Source organism: Oncorhynchus mykiss, chromosome 5 (assembly GCF_013265735.2).
Source record: "Oncorhynchus mykiss isolate Arlee chromosome 5, USDA_OmykA_1.1, whole genome shotgun sequence".
Lineage (NCBI taxonomy): Eukaryota > Metazoa > Chordata > Actinopteri > Salmoniformes > Salmonidae > Oncorhynchus > Oncorhynchus mykiss.
This window is the reverse complement of record NC_048569.1, coordinates 69,993,775-70,017,462: the sequence shown is the minus strand read 5'-3', so window position 1 is coordinate 70,017,462 and position 23,688 is coordinate 69,993,775. Positions and strand designations below refer to the sequence as shown.

The 23,688-nt window shown below is 40.9% G+C and overlaps 1 protein-coding gene across 1 annotated transcript in view; it reads left to right on the top strand.

The window, feature by feature from the left end:
• The first annotated feature begins 12,745 nt into the window (after positions 1 to 12,745).
• The window catches only part of LOC110524459, a 54,514-nt gene continuing 43,571 nt past the window's right edge, over positions 12,746 to 23,688 (top strand). The window contains exons 1-3 of the mRNA XM_036979053.1: positions 12,746 to 13,152; positions 13,682 to 14,243; positions 15,640 to 15,785. Coding sequence (XP_036834948.1) covers positions 13,689 to 14,243; positions 15,640 to 15,785 — 701 coding nt within the window. The 5' untranslated portion in view covers positions 12,746 to 13,152; positions 13,682 to 13,688. The remainder of the gene's footprint in view (positions 13,153 to 13,681; positions 14,244 to 15,639; positions 15,786 to 23,688) is intronic.

Here is a 23,688-nt window from a genome sequence, read left to right as displayed (position 1 = left end):
AATTTATTAATTTGTATTTTTTGGATGTGTGTGTATTGCGGATACCATACCCAGCAGAGATTTATCTTTATCCTCATTATATGGTTCCTTCTAAAGCAGGAGTATTCAACCCGGGCCCGCGGCCCCCTAGGGATCCACGGAGGTACTGCAGGGGCTGGAAACGACAGATTTTTTATGGAATATCTGCATAGGCATAGAGGCCCATTATCAGCAACCATCACTCCTGTGTTCCAATGTTACGTTGTGTCAGCTAATCCAAGTTTATAATTTTAAAAGGCTGATTGATCATTAGAAAACCCTTTTGCAATTATGTTAGCACCGCTGAAAACTGTTGTGCTAATTAAAGAAGCAATAAAACTGTCCATCTTTGGACTAGTTGAGTATCTGGAGCATCAGCATTTGTGGGTTCGATTACAGGCTCAAAATGGCCAGAAACAAATAACTTTCTTCTGAAACATGTCAGTCTATTCTTGTTCTGAGAAATGAAGGCTATTCCATGCGAGAAATTGCCAAGAAACTGAAGATCTCATACAGCTCTGTGTACTACTCCCTTCACAGAACAGAGCAATCTGGCTCTAACCAGAAAAGAAAGAGGAGTGGGAGGCCCCGCTGCACAACTGAGCAAGAGGACAAGTACATTAGAGTGTCTAGTTTGAGATACAGGCGCCTCACAAGTCTTCAACTGGCAGCTTCATTAAATAGTACCTGCAAAACACCACTATCAATGTCAACAGTGAAGAGGCGACTGGCCTTCATTAACAATGTCTACACAGTACTTCTGATCAATTTAATGGTATTTTAATTGGACAAACAATATGCTTTTCTTTCAAAAACAAGGACATTTCTAAGTGGCCTCAAACTTTTGAACAGTAGTGTGTATATATACAGTGCCTTGCGAAAGTATTCGGCCCCCTTGAACTTTGCGACCTTTTGCCACATTTCAGGCTTCAAACATAAAGATATAAAACTGTATTTTTTGTGAAGAATCAACAACAAGTGGGACACAATCATGAAGTGGAACGACATTTATTGGATATTTCAAACTTTTTTAACAAATCAAAAACTGAAAAATTGGGCGTGCAAAATTATTCAGCCCCCTTAAGTTAATACTTTGTAGCGCCACCTTTTGCAGCTTCACCTGGATTACAGGTGTAAGTCGCTTGGGGTATGTCTCTTTCAGTTTTGCACATCGAGAGACTGACATTTTTTCCCATTCCTCCTTGCAAAACAGCTCGAGCTCAGTGAGGTTGGATGGAGAGCATTTGTGAACAGCAGTTTTCAGTTCTTTCCACAGATTCTCGATTGGATTCAGGTCTGGACTTTGACTTGGCCATTCTAACACCTGGATATGTTTATTTTTGAACCATTCCATTGTAGATTTTGCTTTATGTTTTGGATCATTGTCTTGTTGGAAGACAAATCTCCGTCCCAGTCGCAGGTCTTTTGCAGACTCCTTCAGGTTTTCTTCCAGAATGGTCCTGTATTTGGCTCCATCCATCTTCCCATCAATTTTAACCATCTTCCCTGTCCCTGCTGAAGAAAAGCAGGCCCAAACCATGATGCTGCCACCACCATGTTTGACAGTGGGGATGGTGTGTTCAGGGTGATGAGCTGTGTTGCTTTTACGCCAAACATAACGTTTTGCATTGTTGCCAAAAAGTTCAATTTTGGTTTCATCTGACCAGAGCACCTTCTTCCACATGTTTGGTGTGTCTCCCAGGTGGCTTGTGGCAAACTTTAAACGACACTTTTTATGGATATCTTTAAGAAATGGCTTTCTTCTTGCCACTCTTCCATAAAGGCCAGATTTGTGCAATATACGACTGATTGTTGTCCTATGGACAGAGTCTCCCACCTCAGCTGTAGATCTCTGCAGTTCATCCAGAGTGATCATGGGCCTCTTGGCTGCATCTCTGATCAGTCTTCTCCTTGTATGAGCTGAAAGTTTAGAGGGACGGCCAGGTCTTGGTAGATTTGCAGTGGTCTGATACTACATTCCATTTCAATATTATCGCTTGCACAGTGCTCCTTGGGATGTTTAAAGCTTGGGAAATATTTTTGTATCCAAATCCGGCTTTAAACTTCTTCACAACAGTATCTCGGACCTGCCTGGTGTGTTCCTTGTTCTTCATGATGCTCTCTGCGCTTTTAACGGACCTCTGAGACTATCACAGTGCAGGTGCATTTATACGGAGACTTGATTACACACAGGTGGATTGTATTTATCATCATTAGTCATTTAGGTCAACATTGGATCATTCAGAGATCCTCACTGAACTAATGGAGAGAGTTTGCTGCACTGAAAGTAAAGGGGGTGAATAATTTTGCACGCCCAATTTTTCAGTTTTTGATTTGTTAAAAAGTTTGAAATATCCAATAAATGTCATTCCACTTCATGATTGTGTCCCACTTGTTGTTGATTCTTCACAAAAAAATACAGTTTTATATCTTTATGTTTGAAGCCTGAAATGTGGCAAAAGGTCGGAAAGGTCAAGGGGGCCGAATACTTTCGCAAGGCACTGTATATATATATACAGTACCAGTCAAAAGTCTGGACACACCTACTCAGTCAAGGGTGTTTCTTTATTTTACTATTTTACATTGTAGAATAAGAGTGAAGAAACCCAAACTATGAAACAAAACATAAGGAAACATCGTGTAACCCCCAAAAAGTTTTAAACAAATCAGAATATATTTGAGATTTGAGATTCTTCAAAGTAGCCACCCTTTTCCTTGATGACAGCTTTGCACACTCTTGGCATTTTCTCAACCAGCTTCACCTGGAATGCTTTTCCAACAGTCTTGAAGGAGTTCCCACATATGCTGAGCACTTGTTGGTTGCTTTTCCTTCACTCTGTGGTCCAACTCATCCCAAACCATCTCAATTGGGTTGAGGTCGGGTGATTGTGGCGACCAGGTCATCTGATGCAGCACTCCATCACTCTCCTTCTTGGTAAAATAGCCCTTACACAGCCTGGAGGTGTGTGGGGTCATTGTCCTGTTGAAAAACAAATGATAGTGGAACTAAGCACAAACCAGATGGGATGGCCAATTGCTGCAGAATGCTGTGGTAGCCATGCTGGTTAAGTGTGCCTTGAATTCTAAATAAATCACTGACAGTGTCACCATCAAAGCACCCCCATGCCATCACACCTCCTCCTCCATGCTTCACGGTGGGAACCATACATGCGGAGATCGTCTGTTCACCTACTTTGCGTCTCACAAAGACACAGCGGTAGGACACAAAAATCTCAAATTTGGACTCATCAGACCAAAGGACAGATTTCCACCGGTCGAATGTCCATTGCTCGTGTTTCTTGGCCCAAGCAAGTGTTTTATTCTTATTGCTGTCCTTTAATAGTGGTTTCTTTGCAGCAATTTGACCATGAAGGCCTGATTCACACAGTCTCCTCTGTACAGTTGATGTTGAGATGTGTCTGTTACTTGAACTGTGTGAAGCATTTATTTGGGCTGCAATTTCTGATGCTGGTAACTCTAATGAACTTATCCTCTGCAGCAGAGGTAACTGTCATTTGGACTGTCATTTCTCTTTGCTTATTTGAGCTGTTTGTGCCATAATATGGACTTACCTTGACACAACATAACTGATTGGCTCAAACGCATTAAGAAGGAAAGAAATTCCACAAATTAACTTTTAACAAAGCACACCTGTTGAAATTGAAATGCATTCCAGGTTACTACCTCATGAAGCTGGTTAAGTGAATGCCAAGTGTGTGCAAAGCTGTCATCAAGGCAAAGGGTGGCTACTTTGAAGAATCTCAAATATAAAATGTATTTTTATTTGTTTAACACTTTTTTGGTTACTACATGAATCCATATGTGTTATTTCATAGTTTTGATGTCTTCACTATTATTCCACAGTGTAGAACATAGTAAAAATGAAGAAAACCCTGGAATGAGTAGTTGTGTGCAAACTTTTGAATGGCTGATGGCAAGCTTTCTTGACTTGGACTACATTTTTGCCAAAACATTGCTAACCTTTGTTTAACCAAAAAGATGGGAATATCTTCTTTCTACTGATGTCAACTTTATTTTTGAACTCCTAATATTGAGCAAATTACACTGATTTGAGATAATTACACTCACTGGAGTATCTGACACACCAGCTGGCTGTCAAGCTGGCTGATGGCAAGCCTTCTTGGCTTGGACATAAATTTTTCCAAAACATTGCTAACCTTTGTTTAACCAGCTTAACAGCAGCAATAATCGAAGATGTGTTTGGAGTATGGCTGGCACAATTACAGTATCATATAATAATTGTCATTATCGTCTTACTACACTCATTTTAGGAGAAGGGGGAATTCAACTTCATATTCAACTAGATATAGTTTACCCAATAGCAGTTTTTTTCTTAAATGAAGTGGGTAAAGTTGGTAATCATTTTACGAGCAGAATGGCAGGGTTAGGAGGAGAAGCTTCATTACCAATTTCTTTTCATTTCTATCAAAACCATTGGTTTTTGAGACAGGGGTGTCACCAAAGCTGTATTGCATTCATTAGGTATGGTTTTCAAAGATGTGTTATGAAAAAATAATATGACAAAAATTACAATTATGGCAATAACAATGTCTATTTGCATGACAGTTAATTGTTTGTTACCCAAAATTCCATAATCATCACAGCCGTAGTTTAGAGTTACCTTTCTAGCTAATAGACTATGTCAGATGTTACACTTTCAATTGTAACGTGGTGAGGTCAAAATAACAAACAAAAAAATATCTTCCAAATGTATTCATTTTAAAATGTTAATTACTTCTCCTTGCCATTATTATTCACCGGATGATAAGACAAGACACGTGGAGAAAAAAACATAACATGATGGGGGTTCCCTGGTTTGCCGATTTGCATGAGAGGGGGTCCATAAGGCAAGAAAAGGATGAAGACCCCTGTTCTAAAACAAAGTTGTTTATTATTATTTGTAGTTTACGACAACAGAGAGAGAGAGAGTGGGAATGTGCCTCAGAACATTGCCTAAATGAGTTAGTAAATAGTTGAGTATGTGAACAAATGTGGAGCAGCGTTTAAAAAAAACTAAATCTCAATGACTACTGAATAGAGTCAGCATGTTTCAGATATATTCATTGAACGAACATCGGGTTTTGGCTACAATCAGAGTGATTTAGTTCATTTGCCAACCTCAATATCTGAGTGGAAAATGTGTCTCTGTCTTTTTAATTATATGGTAGAATGGAACATTGGGTTGTAATGTATCAATACTTGGTCTTGAGGTGGTAGGCTACACCAGTTGATATTAATGGCAAATTACAGAAGGCATTGATTTCTGTTGCAACTAACATTTGTTTTATTTCAGAAGTGTTGTGTTGTTATAGAAGGGTTGTGTAGCGAAACAATTATGTTTTACATGACCTCACGAAAGAGCTCACCTTCTGTGGTAGACCTAAAGTCTAGATCATGGTTTAACTACTTCAGGTGGTGGAAACAAAATCCTGCCAGCATCCTTTATGACGCAGATATGATCCTGAATGTCACCATGGTGATCGTGGTACTGGGTAATATAGCTTTCAGACAAATCAATCAGCCATGATATGTATGCTAGACTCAACATCTATCCCAATCACATCTACATCATTGTCAATCACTGTGTACATTCAAAAACACAAATAGCCTCTAATTGAAAGAAGTAAAAGACAACACTTCACTGACATGCACACAGTGCTGGTATAATTGCTCAATAACTCATCGACAAACACCACCAGAATCAGATAAACATACAGCGTAAGTAGAATATTTGTTATGAAATGCCAGAGGCAGGAGCTGCATTGATATTTTCTACAGCATTAATAAAACAATGTTTATCAATATGCCAATAACAACATTCTTTATATTTAATGGGTTACTGTTGAGGGTCTCATGTCTGTTTTTTCACATTTATAATTAATAAATGAAACATCCAATATTACAAGGTTCCCCTCCCGACCTAGAGCATCTCTCCTTTAGAGAGAAGCTTCCTGGTACTGAGTCTGGGCTGTGAGCTCATTTTAACATCATAGTGATGACACTCTGTGGGTCCCGTGAAAAGCCTAGCACTCAGCAACAGCATTAGGCCAGCACCATCCATAACACTGACAGAGACAGAATCATCCATGCTGCCAGGCCCACTGTGGCTAACACTGAAATCCACAGAGAAGACAATGGATGCACTCTTTCTCTGACATAATATAACAATCTTTACCATGCTTTTATTAATTCACTTTCCTTCAAATGCCATTGTCTCTCATCGCCTTCCACCAAGCTCACTTTCTTATCCTGCATCCACTATTAGCTTTTGGATCCAAATTCTCCTTTTTGGCAAACAGGTAGTTGTGTGCACGTTTTATGCATCTCTCTTGATGAGAATTTATTGTATGTTAAAACATGGTATCACTTAAAAGCGTATTGTTGTAGACAAAGTGGTGGGAAGTAAAGCTCACTATAGTACACAGAACACAAATGTACAGCCATGCAACCTTTAGAATGCATCTGATGGTAAAACAAAGGTACAGCTGAGCTTACTGTCCTTGATCCAAGACAGCTGAGATCTCAACTGACAGTGGAAACGGCTTACACACGGGGGATCTGAGTGTGTTAATGAAACAGATCCACTGAACATTGTATTGACCTTGCCATTTCTTAGAACATTCTCATATACAGCACATATTTATTTATACACTACAAAGGCTGTTCAATATGGGGTCAATTCATACAAAGTAATGGGCCCCATTAAAGACGTTTCTCCAAGCCTGTTTGGACATTAAAGACGTTTCTCCAAGCCTGTTTGGACATTAAAGACGTTTCTCCAAGCCTGTTTGGACATTAAAGATGTTTCTCCAAGCCTGTTTGGACATTAAAGATATTTCTCCAACCCTGTTTGGACATTAAAGACGTTTCTCCAACCCTGTTTGGACATTAAAGACGTTTCTCCAAGCCTGTTTGGACATTAAAGACGTTTCTCCAAGCCTGTTTGGACATTAAAGACGTTTCTCCAAGCCTGTTTGGACATTAAAGATGTTTCTCCAAGCCTGTTTGGACATTAAAGATGTTTCTCCAAGCCTGTTTACTTTTAGTAAAAAGAGGTTAAACTAAAGTTGGGCAAGTACATTAGCCCAGAACCATACATTATATTACGTCAGTAATGTTGTGGTTGGAAATCCTGCATCATGTCTAGTACCAACACCCTCAAAAGTTATTCAACCGAGTATGAATAAAGAACACTTCCCACCGAAGCAGGGAATTGTCATAGCAAGCCAGACCTCAGCCGCATTTCTAGAGGGACACATAGATAATGTGTGGTATATCCAACAGTTTTTTATTTATTTGAAGTGTATCGTTTTAGATGAAAATATACGGAGTAGAAGATTGTAGGGCTCTTGACATGGCCCGAAAGCATTTTCTCATCCACATGTATTCCACACCATGGTATGTTACTCTAAGAACCAGATACTTATTCTCATGGTGATTTACCCCAAAATAAATCTGATGACATATGGATTTAATTACGCATTGGCAGAGAGTAAGGTTTAGTAAAGGTTTATGATTTGAAGTCAAGGTTCAGTGCTGAAATTGGTTTAACCCTTGATGGAACAGAGTTAAGAACGTGTTGTAAACTCACTCCACAGTTGGCTTGAAATGTCGTTGATGGAGCTGTCTAATTGGTACTGTTTGTATAGTTCAAACGGTTGGTACATTGGCAAGGAGGTGGTTACGTGTGTTGCAAAGCATAGGATCCCTTGTTCAAGCCCAGTATGGGGACAGGGACAGTAGAGGAAGATACACTGTTAGCAGCATATTGATGTCCATTTCATTAACTCAGCGGTATCTAGGATTACAAAGTTGGCATATTTAGCTTTTTGTTTTTGTAGTAACAAAATAACACAGAGCTTCCATTTCACTTTGATTCTGTTATGTTCATTATTTAGAAAAAGAAGTCAGAATCTCTTCTGAACCAATTTGTTTGTATTGTTAATCAGTTACGGACTGATGATTTTAATTAATTATTATTTGTAATTCTAAATTAATTTTACATTAGCACCCACCCTTCCCCATCCTCTTCCTCTTCCTCCTCTAACCAGAACCACTACATTAGCATTGGTACTAACTTTGACTCCCGATGAGTACTAGCCTTGTCTCCCTATGCTGTTTGCTGTTAGACTCCAGCTACAACCAGTTTACATGATTTATTTAATCAGCCGTGTCAGCCTTTGTGAGCAAACTGATTTTTATATGGCCCTACTTTCTTCATTAGATATCCACTCAAGTTATTATATTTCCTTCGTCATTGCTGATTTCTTTGGGGCTCAGGAAAAGCTTCAAGCTATAGGGTCTAACAGTAGACCCACCGCTGCAGAGAGGAAGCCAGAATGAGTTACCCACCCCTCCTCCAAACCATCCACATAGCAGCAGCCTCTCCATCGGGAGACGTCGACGACACCTTTCATGTCATTACGACTCTCCACGCTTGACTACTGAACATGCAAGGAGATGGATTCCACTGTAGCATATCATCCATGTTATCTTTCCCAAGGTAGGGTGAGCAAGGTCTATGTATTGGGTTACAACTATGAGAAGGAACAAATGTAGCAGCAAGAAATCTCAAGGATGCCTCTGTGACGTGGCTTTCTGTTTCATTGTGAATAGTGTGTTAGACTAAGCATAAACATACTCCCAAGGTCCTCCTCGGGTAAGGTAGATGCATATGGATGAGCTGCTATCTCATTATTAGCAAAGAGATTGAGAGAAAAATATAACGGCTTGACTTTAGAAAGTGCAGCTGTATCCAGAAGCACTTCTTTAACGTGAAATATGGCACACTATAACAGCCCTCCACTTACTTATCCAGGAAATGGTACAGCTCTTAACTGCCCTCTAGACAAATACAGATGCAAAGAAACTGCTCTGTAATAAGAGTATTTCACACAGATGTACTCCGCACTAGTCATATAACAGCCATTTACAGCACCATAAGATTGTCTCTAATGGACTATCTAATAATTCAGAGCTGAGGTCTTTTATAAATTTCACTTTGCCAGGCCGTGTGGACTGTGACATCGAACCCAGCCACTAAAACGAGTGGTAAGCAAAAGGTGGAATAAACAGCTATTTATATGCATCAAAGGGAAACAATAGGCAACAGAGAAATAGCTGTGTCTGCTGTTCTGCGTCAATTGTCTAGGTCCAATCTGCTGTGCAACATGTGCCAGTACCATGGTCCTGTCACTCAGATGACTGGAAAGGAACAACTACGGCTGGCACAATTATCGTACAACTGTGTAACCGACGGTTATGAATGAAGACCGACATGAAAATGAAATAACCATCATAACCGTAAAAAAAAATTATAATCATTTGAGTGAAAAAAAAAACAGCTAATTGAAGATGGGACGACCGGACATTTGTGAGGTTGAGTCAGTTTTAGCCATAACATGGACTCTTAACAACGTGATGAAACTTTGTTTCTTGCTGATGTAACGGATGTGAAACGGCTAGCTTAGTTAGCGGTGCGCGCTAAATAGCGTTTCAATCAGTGACGTCACTTGCTCTGAGACCTTGAAGTAGTAGTTCCCCTTGCTCTGCAAGGGCCGTGGCTTTTGTGGAGCGATGAGTAACAAGGCTTCGTGGGTGACTGTTGTTGATGTGTGCAGAGGGTCCCTGGTTCGCGCCCGGGTATGGGCGAGGGGACGGTCTAAAGTTATACTGTTACACTGAAACAAGCAAAGTAGTCTACGGTTGCCTAGACAATGCAGCAGCAGCACATATAAAAATATAATAAATAGAACAGTCTTGGAACCTCTAACCCTGGCAATTTGACTTGACTGGTAAACTCATGGGTACACTCGCAATGGCAGTCTGGTATTGTAATGCAATAATTTGCATGGTAATGTAGAATGTTCATTCAAATGATGTTAACTGATGTGGCTCATCCAATGTAATGTATTGTTTGTAACATCAGTTGAGTTTAATCAACAAATCACAGCACATATTTTAGCACATATTTTACTTCCTGCTTTGCTCCTATGGGTACACTCGCAATGGCCACCAGTCCACCCATTATGTAATCTTTGACTTAAAGGGGATCCACGTTCTATTCATTCAATTTCTAATGCAACAAATGCAGTCAGGAGCGGAAGAGAGGAGAAAATGTGCATTTCGAACTGTTATTACTGTGACCGTGGTCATTTGGCTGGCCAATTACCGTCATCCAAAATTCCATGACTGTCTCAGCCCTAGGAACAACAAAAGCTTTCTGCCACAGGAGAGAACCCTCAAGAAATCACTGGATGGGGGTTAGAGAGGCTACTGCATTTAAACAACACCTGTCTTATTGTTGAAAATTAAGACATCCTTATTGAGTCTACTGAAAATATGACCTGCTGAAACTGTACTTTGACCCTCAAAACAACAGGAGATCAAATGGCTCTACACACTCATAGTCTTTGTCTAGTGTATCATTCACTCTGAACCATTAACAACCCCATAGCACAGTACAGGGTATTGGTAAAATGACACAGACAGGTTGAGTGTAGTCCTAGCAGAGCTGAATGTGACACCATACTTGAGCACCCTCCAGCTCTTTTGTCATTTCTAAGGAACTCTAAGTCAAAGTTGTATGATAAATCTTCACAATGGCAAATGAGTATCATACAATACCAAGCTTTTAGTGTTATTTCAGTTTCACATTCTAAACCAGAGAATGAAGAGACAAAAAAGACTTGGGGCCATCTGATGACATTGACACATTTTCTCTTTAATTGGGTCTGTCAGTTTTAAGTGCCATCTTGATGCAGCAGACTAAAAATGGCAGAATTACACCATCTAAGCGATTGGGATGGGAGGGTTCAGACATTTTATTAATTTACTTCATACACTTATCCCCATCTGCATGTGATAAGGTTTAACATTCTCTGAAAACCCCCAAAATTGCCTTGACAATAAGCACAAGTTGTGTTAGGACTACCACATGTGAGACTGACATGTAGACTAATAGCAAAGTCAGACACAGATTCATGGATATACTGTAGGTATCAAATAAAAATGGATGTGTGCAGAACATTCATTAATCTTGAGAGGTCAGAATGTTAACTACCTCTGCTGGAGACAAATGGCAGATTCACTCTCCTTAGAGGCAAAATTATACATCTGTCACCAAGCTGTTGCTGAGGTACAATGTCGCTGTGAGTTATGGGATGTCTATAAACATAGCAAGTTACTGTCAAGCCATCTGAGCATCTTCATTCTCACTGTTGAAACTATAGATTATTATAGCGCACGCAGTTCCTTGTTTAAATATTTCCTCCAGAGAGACTTTTCAAATGCTTTGTACCCATATAAAGACCATATAAAAGGCACAAATAATGTTCTATTTTTGGTTCAAGGTACTTCTGGTAGCCTATATTGTCAGGAGCTCCAACAGAAGCATAATTTTCAGCCTGCCAATCAGTATCCACTTGCTCTTGAGAAGCCATGGCATTAATAAGGCATTCTGCCTCATCCCAAGGGTTCTCAGCTATAAGCACCATTTACTGGTGGGACCATGTAAACAACAATCCCGATGCTCTGTTTTAATGTTTAGAAACGTCAATAATCGTAGCTTGCAATACACTTTTCGAAACATATGGAACTTATCTTTCATATCAGAGAGAAATAATTGTTTCAAAAAATATACACTTACTGTAGCAGGTTTGCACAGCAAGTGTATAGGCTGTGTGCCTCCAGCAGGCAAACTGCACTTCCGCTAGACTTCCTCCCCAGTTTTTCTTACACACAGGTGTTCGAACACCCTAGATAGCTAATAGGCACAGGTGGTCTCCTGTCTCCAGTCTGTCTTCCGTAAACACACACTGTAACATGGAGATATGGCCGTGTGGGAACACTAAACCTAACTCTATAAAAGGTGTGGTGTAATTTAACCTATTGTTTTGAGAAAAATATTTCTCACTGATATGAAAGCTATGTTCCTTATGTTTCCAAAACCGTACCGCATTTGATGAACAGTAAGCGTCAGACGGCTCTTAACAGAAGTCCACCGGGAAGGCTACACCTTCATCAACAAACCTAAAGGTAGTTAGCGTCTATGAATGGCTAGACTTGCTTATGGTTCTCACAGGTGAAGTAAAATGAAACAAGTTACTTTGCTCATGATGCGACCCTCAAATGACACGAATATACCAACAGTCTAAGTGCACTGGATTTGAAACAACGATACAGATGTAACCATGCTATTCAATGTACTATCGGAGCAGAACTGGTGGTCCCAAGTCAAAATGCCATGTGCATTCCACAAATCACGTAAATGTGTTCAGAAAATAATAATAAAGATTAGGGAAAGTTTCGCAGCACACATGTCATGGTGCAGAAATATGTATGTTGTTGTTGCAGCTTTAATGCTAATATTCTGCAATTCTAAATGTTTTCCCATGAGGCAGAGAGAAAACTTTGCATTCTTAAAGTAGTGCATTTATAAAAGTTTTTTTTAAATAAAAGGAACTATTGAGTTGAAACGTATAATTAATTGGTGGAGCACTGTGGACACAAATATCCTTGTGGGCCCATGGTGCCCAGGATTAATAACATAGATTGTAGATACATATTATTGTATTACACACTCTAAACCTATTCCACGGATCTCTTGGCCAATTATTTTAACCTATAGTTGTTAGTAATATTAATTAAATATGAATATTTTTGATCTGGCTGTGGACCGATCCCTGCAGCACCTCCACAGACCCCACTTTGAGAAACGGATCTAATCATCAAGCCCTTGACACGTCGAATCAGCTGTTTTGTCCGTGTCTACAACAAACATGTAGGCCTACTGTTGGTTGTACTCGAGGACCGGAGTTGGGGAAACTCTAGTCTGGATGCCACTTTCGCCATACCCAAAAACTGTAATCAAGTTGCAGCAGACAGTGTACATTTCACCTAAGTCTATTGGTTCATGTTGATATACTGGAATCAAATACGTGTTTTATGAACAGGCGTGTTTTTTTTTTGCTGCACAAATTTGCCGCGAATGATAAAGCATGGAATCCAAACACCTGAAGAACGCTTTCAAATGGTCTAACAGAATGTTGTTTTACGAACCGAATGCAGATGATCGAATGCATACAATCCACATAACAAGCAAGCAAAATATAGGTGAGTAACAATTCCCATCTAGCCTACATACCAAAGAGCCATTAAATATATATGGTGTTGCCTAATATGTTTACAAAAACGCATCCATTAGCAGCGAATTGATGTCGCCACTGAGCAAGATCTGTGGATAGCGTCCGCATTACTTTCAGAATCTCTGACTTTGAAAGCAGTCTAGGTTACATATAACATATTATTGCACAGTTGTAGGCCTACCTTACCCTGGTTAATGCACAATTAGACAGGGGGCAAGGTTAGGCCTACCATTATGTAATCTGTCTCTAGGCCAACCTCATGTTTGAGAAACTTCATATTTTCTACTTTGAAAAGTTCTGATGTAGACTAGGAATTTGGTTTATAACCTATAACGCATATTTTGCAGGAATTTGACATCTAAACCATGTTTCTCTTTGAGATGATTTCTTTCCACACACAAACAGTCACAATGCTTTGGGCCAGGCTACACAGTAACAAGTATATTTGGCCTCATGAGTCTACATTATCTGTTCATATTGGTGATCATCTCCTGCAGGTGCATCATGGTTCAATCTGCAGGAGTTCCACAGCTTTCAGATAATCAGGCTCCGCCGGGGAGACCCAGCTCGGCTACAGAGACAGAAGTTAATCGGATTCACAATACCCAGGCACCACCACCACCCAAGGAAAGTGGCCCAAATAAGAGGAGGAAAGCGAGAGTGAGGGGAAACAGCACCAGGCCCAAGAAGAGAATGACGGACAGCAGGGGTGTTAGTGATAGACCACTAGTGGAGAAGCAGGGGGTGTGTGATGAGGGAAGCCCCTTACCTCCACCCCTCCGTATCTCTTTAAAAAGCCTGTTGGCGGCGGAGATGAAGCTAGTGTATGGTGACGAGCAGCACAACATTACCCAGCAGCCCTCCAAGTCCCCAGTCACCTCCTCGGCTTCACAATTTATGTGTCAAGCCTCTGAAATAGTAGGTCCTCCAAGTGGACCTAATCTCGGCTTTCTGCCTCAAATTGACAAATGGCTGGATGTAGCCTTACAGGATGCCGACTCATACTACCAACAGAAGAAATATGGGATCGCAGCCAGTCGTTTTACCACAGCTCTGGAGGTACTTGATATTTAAATTAAATCTGTCCATAGTCCTTCCTCATTTATTTATTTATTTGTTCACTTCCTAAACAAATAGATTACATCATTATTTATTGTCTCCATCCCTCCCCGGTCTTGTAAAATGATTGTCAAACCTTTTTAAATCAAAGTGTTGAAAACTTGAAATGAAAACTGCCAGAACTTATGGCAGCAGCCAGCTTTCCCCCAGGGTATATGACCTCTATTTTCACAGATATCATGTGTTACAAATGTCATGGCCTTTAATGTAATACATCTTTTAGATACAGTTGTGTTCATCTGTTTGTCTTGTATGGCACAATGTTGTATGCTTAAAACAAAGCAGCTTATTACAAAGCGTATGTACTTTGAAAATCCCACAAAGCAGCAAACTTCGAGCAGTATACTACAGAGCTGGATACATTAGTTAACCAGCTAACCCACTGGGCAAAAACTGGTTGAATCAACATTGTTTCCACGTTATTTCAACCCAGAAAATCTATGTGATGATGTTGAATCAATGTGGAAAACTGATTGGATTTTCAAGAAGTCATCAATGAAAGGGCATTTCGTCTTTTATTCATCCAACTTTTAATGACGTGGTGACCTTTTTTGTTGATTTGACGTTGAATTCACATAAGTTGAAAACTCAAGCCAAATGTAAATCAGAACTAGACGTTCATGCCCAGAGAAACTTTGATGATCAAGCACAAATAACTATTCATTTTCTGGTTCATTAAAAAATATAAAGTTAGATATGCTGAATTTATTAGACCATGCCTATCTTTTTAAAAGTAAAATGTTACACTATATCAGAATATTTAGGCAAGTTATCTGGATAACTCCTTGAACCTGCTTTGAACACTAGACCAGAGGGGTATACTACAATGTAAAAATCTCAGTTTATTGTCTGCTGAAATAAATTATTTCATTAGTGCATCACCAGGTACATCTGTCTCTTATATGCAAATTAATAATTCATGAATCCTTTACCGTACATTGTTGAGAGGTCCTATAATTAGCACATGCTGCATAGTTTTGCCAGTGGCACTAAAATGTTGTCATAGTCATTTGATTATGCTCCTCTGATGACTCATTTGTGTGTTACTGGTCACCCCAACTACACATCTGACATGTTTTCCATGATCCCTAGGAAAAAAAACAGGACTTGTTTGAAATGTTCTGTTCATATGATAATTGCATAGGCAAAAGTATTTCTTAGACTTGATGTCAAATGTGCCAACATTCTGCCTTCTGAGATTTTACTAATTTCTGTCTATTTTGAGAAGCTTTGTGTTCTAATGTTGAAATACTCAGGTTGTTATCGAGGGAGAGATTGTTCTGTAGCTCAATTGTGAGATTTGTGTAGTGAAAGTCTCTCTCTCTCTCTCTCTCAGCTGTGTTCAAAAGGCGCTGCAGTTGAACAATCTTTGCATGCGGTGTATGAAGACATTTCTAAGGTTGCCAGTTTGATTGAGTCCAGACTTGTTGCCTGTTACCTGAGACTGAAGAGACCGAAGATAGCCCTCAACCACTCCCATAGGTAAGGATGAGGATGCTTGTCAGATTTTATATTCACAAAAACACCCAGCAAAGGACTCAGCAGTGAGAGTAAGTCAGACTTACCCACAACCAGCCTGAATACAACTCCCATAGACATCCATTTTGTGCAGAAGGATAACATAACCATTACCCCCATCATGTGTAGCCAAAAGCAGTCTGAAAAGTATTTATCTGTATACTGTTGATTCCATGCGTATAAAAGGGAGGATGTGTTAATGGAGCAGAGATAAAGCTAGTTATTTCTGAGCAGTTTACATGCTGCCCACCTGCCTGACCTCCACTTGCCTCTGTCCCTCCGACCTGCCTGTTAGTCAGACCATTACACCTGTCCACCGCCCCCTCCATTAGGACCCAGACCTGGACCCCCATAACTCACCCTGTCTTGGCCCCACTGTCTTCTTACCCTTGGAAGCACACAGTGCCTGGGAACTAAACATTTCCCCTGTCTGGACCTGTTATGTATGGAGAGCTACAGTGTCTTCAGAAGGTATTCAACACCTTTGTTATGGCATGTCTAAATAAGTTAGGAGTAAAAATGTGCTTTAAGAGTAAGATAATACGTTGCATGAACTCCCTCTGTGTGCAATAATATTGTTTAACATGATTTTTGAATGACTACCTCATCTCTGTACCCCACACATACAATTATCTGTAAGGTCCCTCAGTCAATCAGTGAATTTCAAACACTGATTCAACCATAAAGAACAGCAAGATTTTCCAATGCCTCGCAAAGAAGGACACCTATTGAGCATGGTAAAGTTATTAATTACACTTTTGGTGGTGTATCAATACACCCGCTCACTAGAAAGAGACTGGCGTCCTTCCTAACTCAGTTGCCAGAGAGGGAGGAAACCGCTCACGGATTTCATCATGAGGCCAATGGTGACTTTAAAACAGTTAGAGTTTATTGGCTGTGATAGCAGCCAGGATGGATCAACAACATTGTAGTTACTCTACAATACTAACTTAAATGACAACGTGAAAAGAAGGAAGCCTGTACAGCATAAAAATATTCAAAAACATGCATCCTGTTGGCAACAAGGCACTAAAGTAATTCTGCAAAAAATATGGCAAAGCATTTTTGTCCTGAATACAAAGTGTTATGTTGGAGGCAAATCCAATACAACACATTACTGAGTACCACTCCATATTGTCAAACATAGTGGTGGCTGCATAATGTTATGGGTATGCTTGTAATCATTAAGGACTGAAACAGTCCTTAATGATTAAATGAAACAGAATGGAGCTAAGCACAGGCAAAATCATAGAGGAAAACATGGTTCAGTCTGCTTTCCACCAGACACTGGGAAATGAATTCACCTTCCAGCAGGACAATAATCTAAAACACAAGGCCAAATCTACACTGGGGTTGCTTACCAAGAAGACAGTGAATGTTGCTGAGTTAGTTTTGACTTAAATCTGCTTGTAATTCTATGGGAAGACATGAAAATGGTTGTTGAGCAATGATCAACAACCCATTTGACAGAGCTTGAAGCATTTTCAAAAGAATAATGTGCAAATATTGTACAATCCAGGTGTACAAAACTCTTAGACTTACCCAGAAAGACTCACCGCTGTAATTAATGTCAACGGGGATTCTAACAAAGGGTGTGAATACTTGTGTAAATTAGATTTATTTTTTAAATTTTCAATACATTTGTGAAGATTTCTAAAACCATGTTTTCACTGTCGTTATGGGGTATTGTGTGTAGATGGGTGAAGGGGGAAAAGTATATTTAATCCAAAGATGTTGATGTGCAGTATAGAATCAGAACATGAACTAGTGACAAAGGATCTCAAGGCTTGTTTACTAACAGACAAGTCAACAGTGTTTGGTCGTTTTTGGGCTCTGTCTACTGTTGGCGATTTCAGCTCTGGCATGTGGTCATTTTGGATCAGGGTGACCGGTAGTTTAGAGCAGAGGTTTTGAACTGAAAATATGTTTTGGGAGTATGTAAAACCAGTCAAACATTAGAAAAGGATATTTGGCCAGAAAAGTTTGAAAAGGGCTTTTTAATACTTCCAGAGGAGCAGTATGTCATATATATATATATATATATATATAAGGTAGTATGCCCTACCTTTGAACAAGTGAATATTATTATTCAACTAATGGCAGCTGCCTACATTTCTTTCTCAGCCGTACTGTGTTGGTTGCACAACAAAATTCTGAATGAAAGTTTGCTTTATGGAGTTGGTAACACTTAGAAAATCAATGGGTTCAAAGCAAGCGCACATGTTCACAGCTCCTGAAACCACAAATGGATTACAGATAATTTTTTTCCCTTTTGTATTTTTGTTGTTGTTGCATTTACCGGCTGTAAATGTGCTGCATTCTGTATTTTCTGTTGCTTCATAGGAGCTGGCTTTGAGCAGGATGAGGGGAAAGGCGGGATTCGATCAAAGACAGCCATGACGATTCCCCCATAAATGTATTTTGAATGTATTAGTTTAGGAGGCTGGAACCCGACAAAACAATACAGATAAAAATACCATGGTGCAGTCTTTGAACCCGCTGTGATGACAGCGTTTATGGATGACTTTCTGTTCCAGGGCTGCGTCTGTCTCGTCTTCAGGTTGTAGATGCCATCTCTCTTCCAATGCTGTTCTGTTCTGACATTGTCAAATCGCACATCTACAAAATGTTTGTCATCTACAAACAGTTATTTTGAGATCCCAACATCCTCCTCAGACTGGAAAAAAAGTCATCTGAGAAAATTTGAGTGTCCCTTATGTAAATTAGATTTACTTTCCTCTTTTTTTCTCAGTAGATGAATTGATGTACGTACAGATCTAAAGTATGATTGAGTCATTATGTTTTACCAGTTAGTGCATTTTCATTATTATTGTTCCTGATGTAGTGCTACACTGTAGCGGTGTGTGTTCTCAAGCTATATATGTGACCGAGGAAGTTTCCATTTTCTTCCCTAAAAGCAATGAACCTCACCTTCATTGAACAATGGCCATTTACTTGCCATTTCTGTCTGTAAAGTTTAAAATAGAACACTTACGTACAAGAAACTATAGCTAAAAAGCTGTGCGTTCATCTAAATGCCAGCCATTTAGTTAAGGCAGCAGATTAATGGCTGTAATTACCTGGGAGGCTTTAAAGAGCCAAGCCCTACTCAGATAATCGTTTCCATGTAGATAAAATAGTATGGCCATAAACAGTTTTAGGGAAGGATACTGAGCATTTGTGGGTTTTTTTCTGTGCAAGGAGTTAACAAAACTTTCCCAAAGTGATCAGTGGCACTGACATTCATATTGCATTATCTCACTTTCTAGCAGATTTTTCTCCTTAGCTGCAGGTACGTGTTTACAATACATTGAGAGTGGTGCTGAGATGTCAATTAGCCAGCCAGACAATGTCAGACCAGATTCAGACAAACAGGTCCCCAGACATCAAAGGAGAATAGTGTTCTACTTTTAAGGAGAGAAAATAACTAAGTTGCCATGATTTCCTGATTAGGGAGATGGTGATATGCTCTGGCCCTGTCACAATAACAGAACAATATGGCTTCATAAAAGGCTGTGAATGTTCTCTGCTGTTTCTCAACACGGAGGATCCCTCAGGGGTACATACTTAGTCCCCTCCTGTACTCCTGTTCACCCACAAATGTGTGGCCATGCACGACTCCAACACCACCATTAAGTTTGCCGACGACACAACGGTGGTAGGCTTGATCACCGCCAACGGTGGTAGGCCTGATCACCGCCAACGATGACACAACGGTGGTAGGCCTGATCACCGCCAACGATGAGACAGCCTATTGGGAGGAGGTCAGAGACCTGGCAGTGTGGTGCCAGGACAACAAACTCTCACTCAATGTGAGCAAGACAAATAAGCTGAACGTGGATTACAGGAAAAGGAGGGCCGGTCATGCCCCCATTCACATCAACGGGGCTATAGTGGAGCAGGTCGAGAGCTTCAAGTTCCTTTGTGTCCACATCACTAAGGACCTGTCAATGAGAAAGAAGGTGCCAAAAGACATGGCAGCTCTGCTTCTAGCGCCTAAGCAATTTCGCAGTATTTTTAATTGTTTTGTTATTTCTTACATTATTAACCGGAAATAACTTTTGGATATCAGAGCGGCTGTAACTCACCAGCATTCTGAACAGAAATACAACTTTCCCAAATTAGAACCTTTGTTTGTTTGCCCCCAAGGCAATTGAACTTATCCCAGATGCTGCTCCAAGATGCCGCAGGTGGAGAAGAGGTATTCGGAGTGGACTTTTAGTCCAACTTAGGAGCTGTGCACACCATCCACCGCTTCCGAGTATATTACTTGCTAATGTTCAGTCCCTGGACAATAAAGTAGACAAGCACAGGGTGAGGATCTCCTTACAGACAGACATCATGGACTGTAACATATTCTGTTTCACGAAATCATGTCTCTCTCCAAATATACTGTCCCCGTCCAGACAACCAGCTGGGTTCGCAGTACATTGCGCAGACAGGAATAAAGAACTCGCCAGGAAGAAGAAAGGCGCAGGTGTATGTCTCATGATTAACTACTCATGGTGTGATTGTGATAATGTACAAGAACTCAAGTCCTTTTGCTCACCCGACCTAGAATACCTCGCAATCAAATGCTGACCGTATTACCTCCAAAGAGAATTATCTTTGTGTAACGGCCGTTGGTGGAAGAAGGTGAGGACCAAGGTGCAGCGTAGTACGTGTTCATATTATTTATTCGAAACTTTGAACACTAAAATGCAAAACAACAAAGGGAACAACCGAAACAGTTCTGTCTGGTGCAGACACAAAAACAGAAAGCAACTACCCACACAACCCATGTGGGCAAGAGCTACCTAAGTATGGTTCTCAATCAGAGACAACGATAGACAGCTGTCCCTGATTGAGAACCATACCTGGCCAAAAACAAAGAAATACAAAAACATAGAAAAAGGAACATGGAATGCCCACCCTAGTGTAACGGATGTGAAATAGCTAGCTTGTTAGAGGTGGTGCGCGCTAAATAGCGTTTCAATCAGTGACGTCACTTGCTCTGAGACCTTGAAGTAGGCCGCGGCTTTTGTGGAGCGATTCTGCGGAAAACGAGGAGGTCAAAAGGGGGGTGAGTGTAACGGATGTGAAACGGCTAGCTAGTTAGCGGTGGTACGCGCTAAATAGCGTTTCAATCGGTGACGTCACTTGCTCTGAGACCTTGAAGTAGTGGTTCCTCTTGCTCTGCAAGGGCCGCGGCTTTTGTGGATGGGTAGCGATGCTTCGTGGGTGACTGTTGTTAATGTGTGCAGAGAGTCCCTGGTTCGCGCCCGGGTATGGGCGAGGGGACGGTCTAAAGTTTTACTGTTACACTAGTCACATGACACTTTGGTTTAGGGCTGATCTCAATTAGTCGATTGTTTGGTCAATAGGCTGTTGTTCGACCAAGATTTTCTTTAGTCAAGCAGTAGCAAATATATATACTGAAGTATTTGGACATCCCTTCAAATTAGTGGACTAATCTATTTCAGCCACACCTGTTGCTGACAGGTGTATAAAATCAACCACACAGCCATGCAATCTCCATAGACAAAAACTGACAGTAGATTGGCCTGTATTGAAGAGCTCAGTGACTTTCAACGTGGCAATGTGATAGGACGCCACCTTTTCAACAAGTCAGTTAGTAAAATGTATGCCCTATTATAGCTGCCCTGATCAACTGTAAGTGCTGTTATTGTGGATTGGAACAGCTCAGCAACAACAGATCAGCCGCGACGTGGTAGGCCACACAAGCTCACTGAATGGGAGTGCTGTAGCTCGTAAAAATCATCTGCCCTAGGTTGCAACACTCACAACCGATTTCCAAACTGCCTCTGGAAGCAACGTCAGCACAATAACTGTTCTTTGGGAGCTTCATGAAATGGGTTCCAACGGCCGAGCAGCCGCACACAAGCCTAAGATCATTCTTTTACTTTTAGATTTGTGTGTTGTGAATTGTTAGATATTACTGCACTGTTGGAGCTAGGAACACAAGCATTTTGCTACACCCACAATAACATCTGCTAAATAGGTGTATGCGACCAATAAAATGTGACTTAATTTCATTGTCCAAACACACCAAGACAGTCATGAAGAGGGCACGACAACACCTATTCCCCCTCAGGAGGCTGAAAAGGTTTGGCATGGGACCTCAGATTCTCAAAGTTCTACAGCTGCACCATTGAGAACATCACCAGAATGGCAACTGCTCGGCATCAGACCACAAGGCGCTACAAAGGGTAGTGCGTACGGCCCAGTACATCACTGGGGCCGAGCTTCCTGCCGTTCAGGACTTCGATACCAGGCAGTGTCAGACTCCAGCCACCCAAGACATAGACTGTTGACTGTTCTCTCTGCTACCGCATGGTATGTGGTTTCGTAGTGCCAAGTCTGGGACCAAAAGACTCCTTAACAGCGGGGGATGATACCCCAGTAAAGTAAAACTGAAAGTCACCCAGTAAAATACTACTTGAGTAAAAGTCTAAAAGTATTTGGTTTTAAATATACTTAAGTATCAAAAGTAAATGTGATTGCTAAAATATACTTAAGTATCAAAAGTAAAAGTATAAATTATTGGTAATTCCTAATATTAAGCAAACAAGACAGCACAATTGTCTTGTTTATTTAGTTTATGGACAGCCAGGGGCACACTTCAACACCCAGACATAATTTACAAACAAATCATTTGTGTTTAGTGAGTGTGCCAGATCAGACGCAGTAGGGATGACCAGGGATTTTCTCTTGATAAATGTGTGAATTGGACATTCATGAATGTCCTTCTAACCATTAAAAATGTAACGAGTACTTTTGGGTGTCAAGGAAAATGTATGGAGGAAAAAGTACATAATTTTCTTCAGGAATGTAGTGAAGTAAAAGTTGTCTAAAATATAAATAGCCAAGTATGCCCCCAAAAACGACTTAAGTAGTACTTTAAATTATTTTTACTTAAATACTTAACACCACTGAGTGTGACGCACACTCTCCCCTGTCTAGACACGAGGATCCTCCCATGCATAAGAAGTTTAGAAGACATCTTACTGTACATTAGAGTGATGCAGAGGGGGAGTGGGGATGATGATGATGTTGACAGTATCTTAGCTAAAGATCCATGGCATGTTAGAACTGACCATAAGCTCAGTTCAGATGCATCAGACAGGCAAAAAAAAAATGTTATAGGTTAATGTGGATTGTGCGCTTAATAGCTCTGCTTTCAAACCAGTTAATTATTCAGTGGATGGGGTTGGGGCGGGCAAAGGATATGAGGGGGAACAAAAGGCGAACAGCAGAGGGGATAATGACTTCGGGCCGATAAACCGAGGGGAGAGTTTGCGGGATTCCACCCGGAGGGGCAGATCCCGGGTGGACAGCCATACCTTCTGCCCTAGCCAATGCCGGGGTCCGGTGGCGATCTGCTTGTCATCCATACCTGGAGGTGGTTTTGAGGAGGTCCGACCGGGCTCTCATCCAGGTATGACGACAACGGCAGACAAACATCTGGGCAGAAGTTATGCCGACCTCTTATTCTTACTCAGGGAAGAGTGGGGGCTGATACCCCAGGGGACACTCAAAAGGTGACAGGTCCGTGGCAGAGCAGGGAAGGGTGTATTCGACCCACACAAGCTGCTGTCTGCAGGTGGTGGGGTTGGCCGAGACCAGGCAGCGCAGAGTAGTCTCTAGGTCCTTGTTGGCTCGCTCTGACTGGCCGTTGGACTGGGGGTGGAACCCGGAGGACATGCTGGCCAACGACCCAATGAAGGTGCAGAATGCCTTCCAGATGGGGGAAGACCCGTGACAAAGTCCAGGGAGATATGAGACCAGGCACGGTGAGGGACCGGCAGAAGTTGGAGGAGACCAGCCGGAGCTTGCCGGGGAGTCTTGTTCTGTGCACAAACTGTGT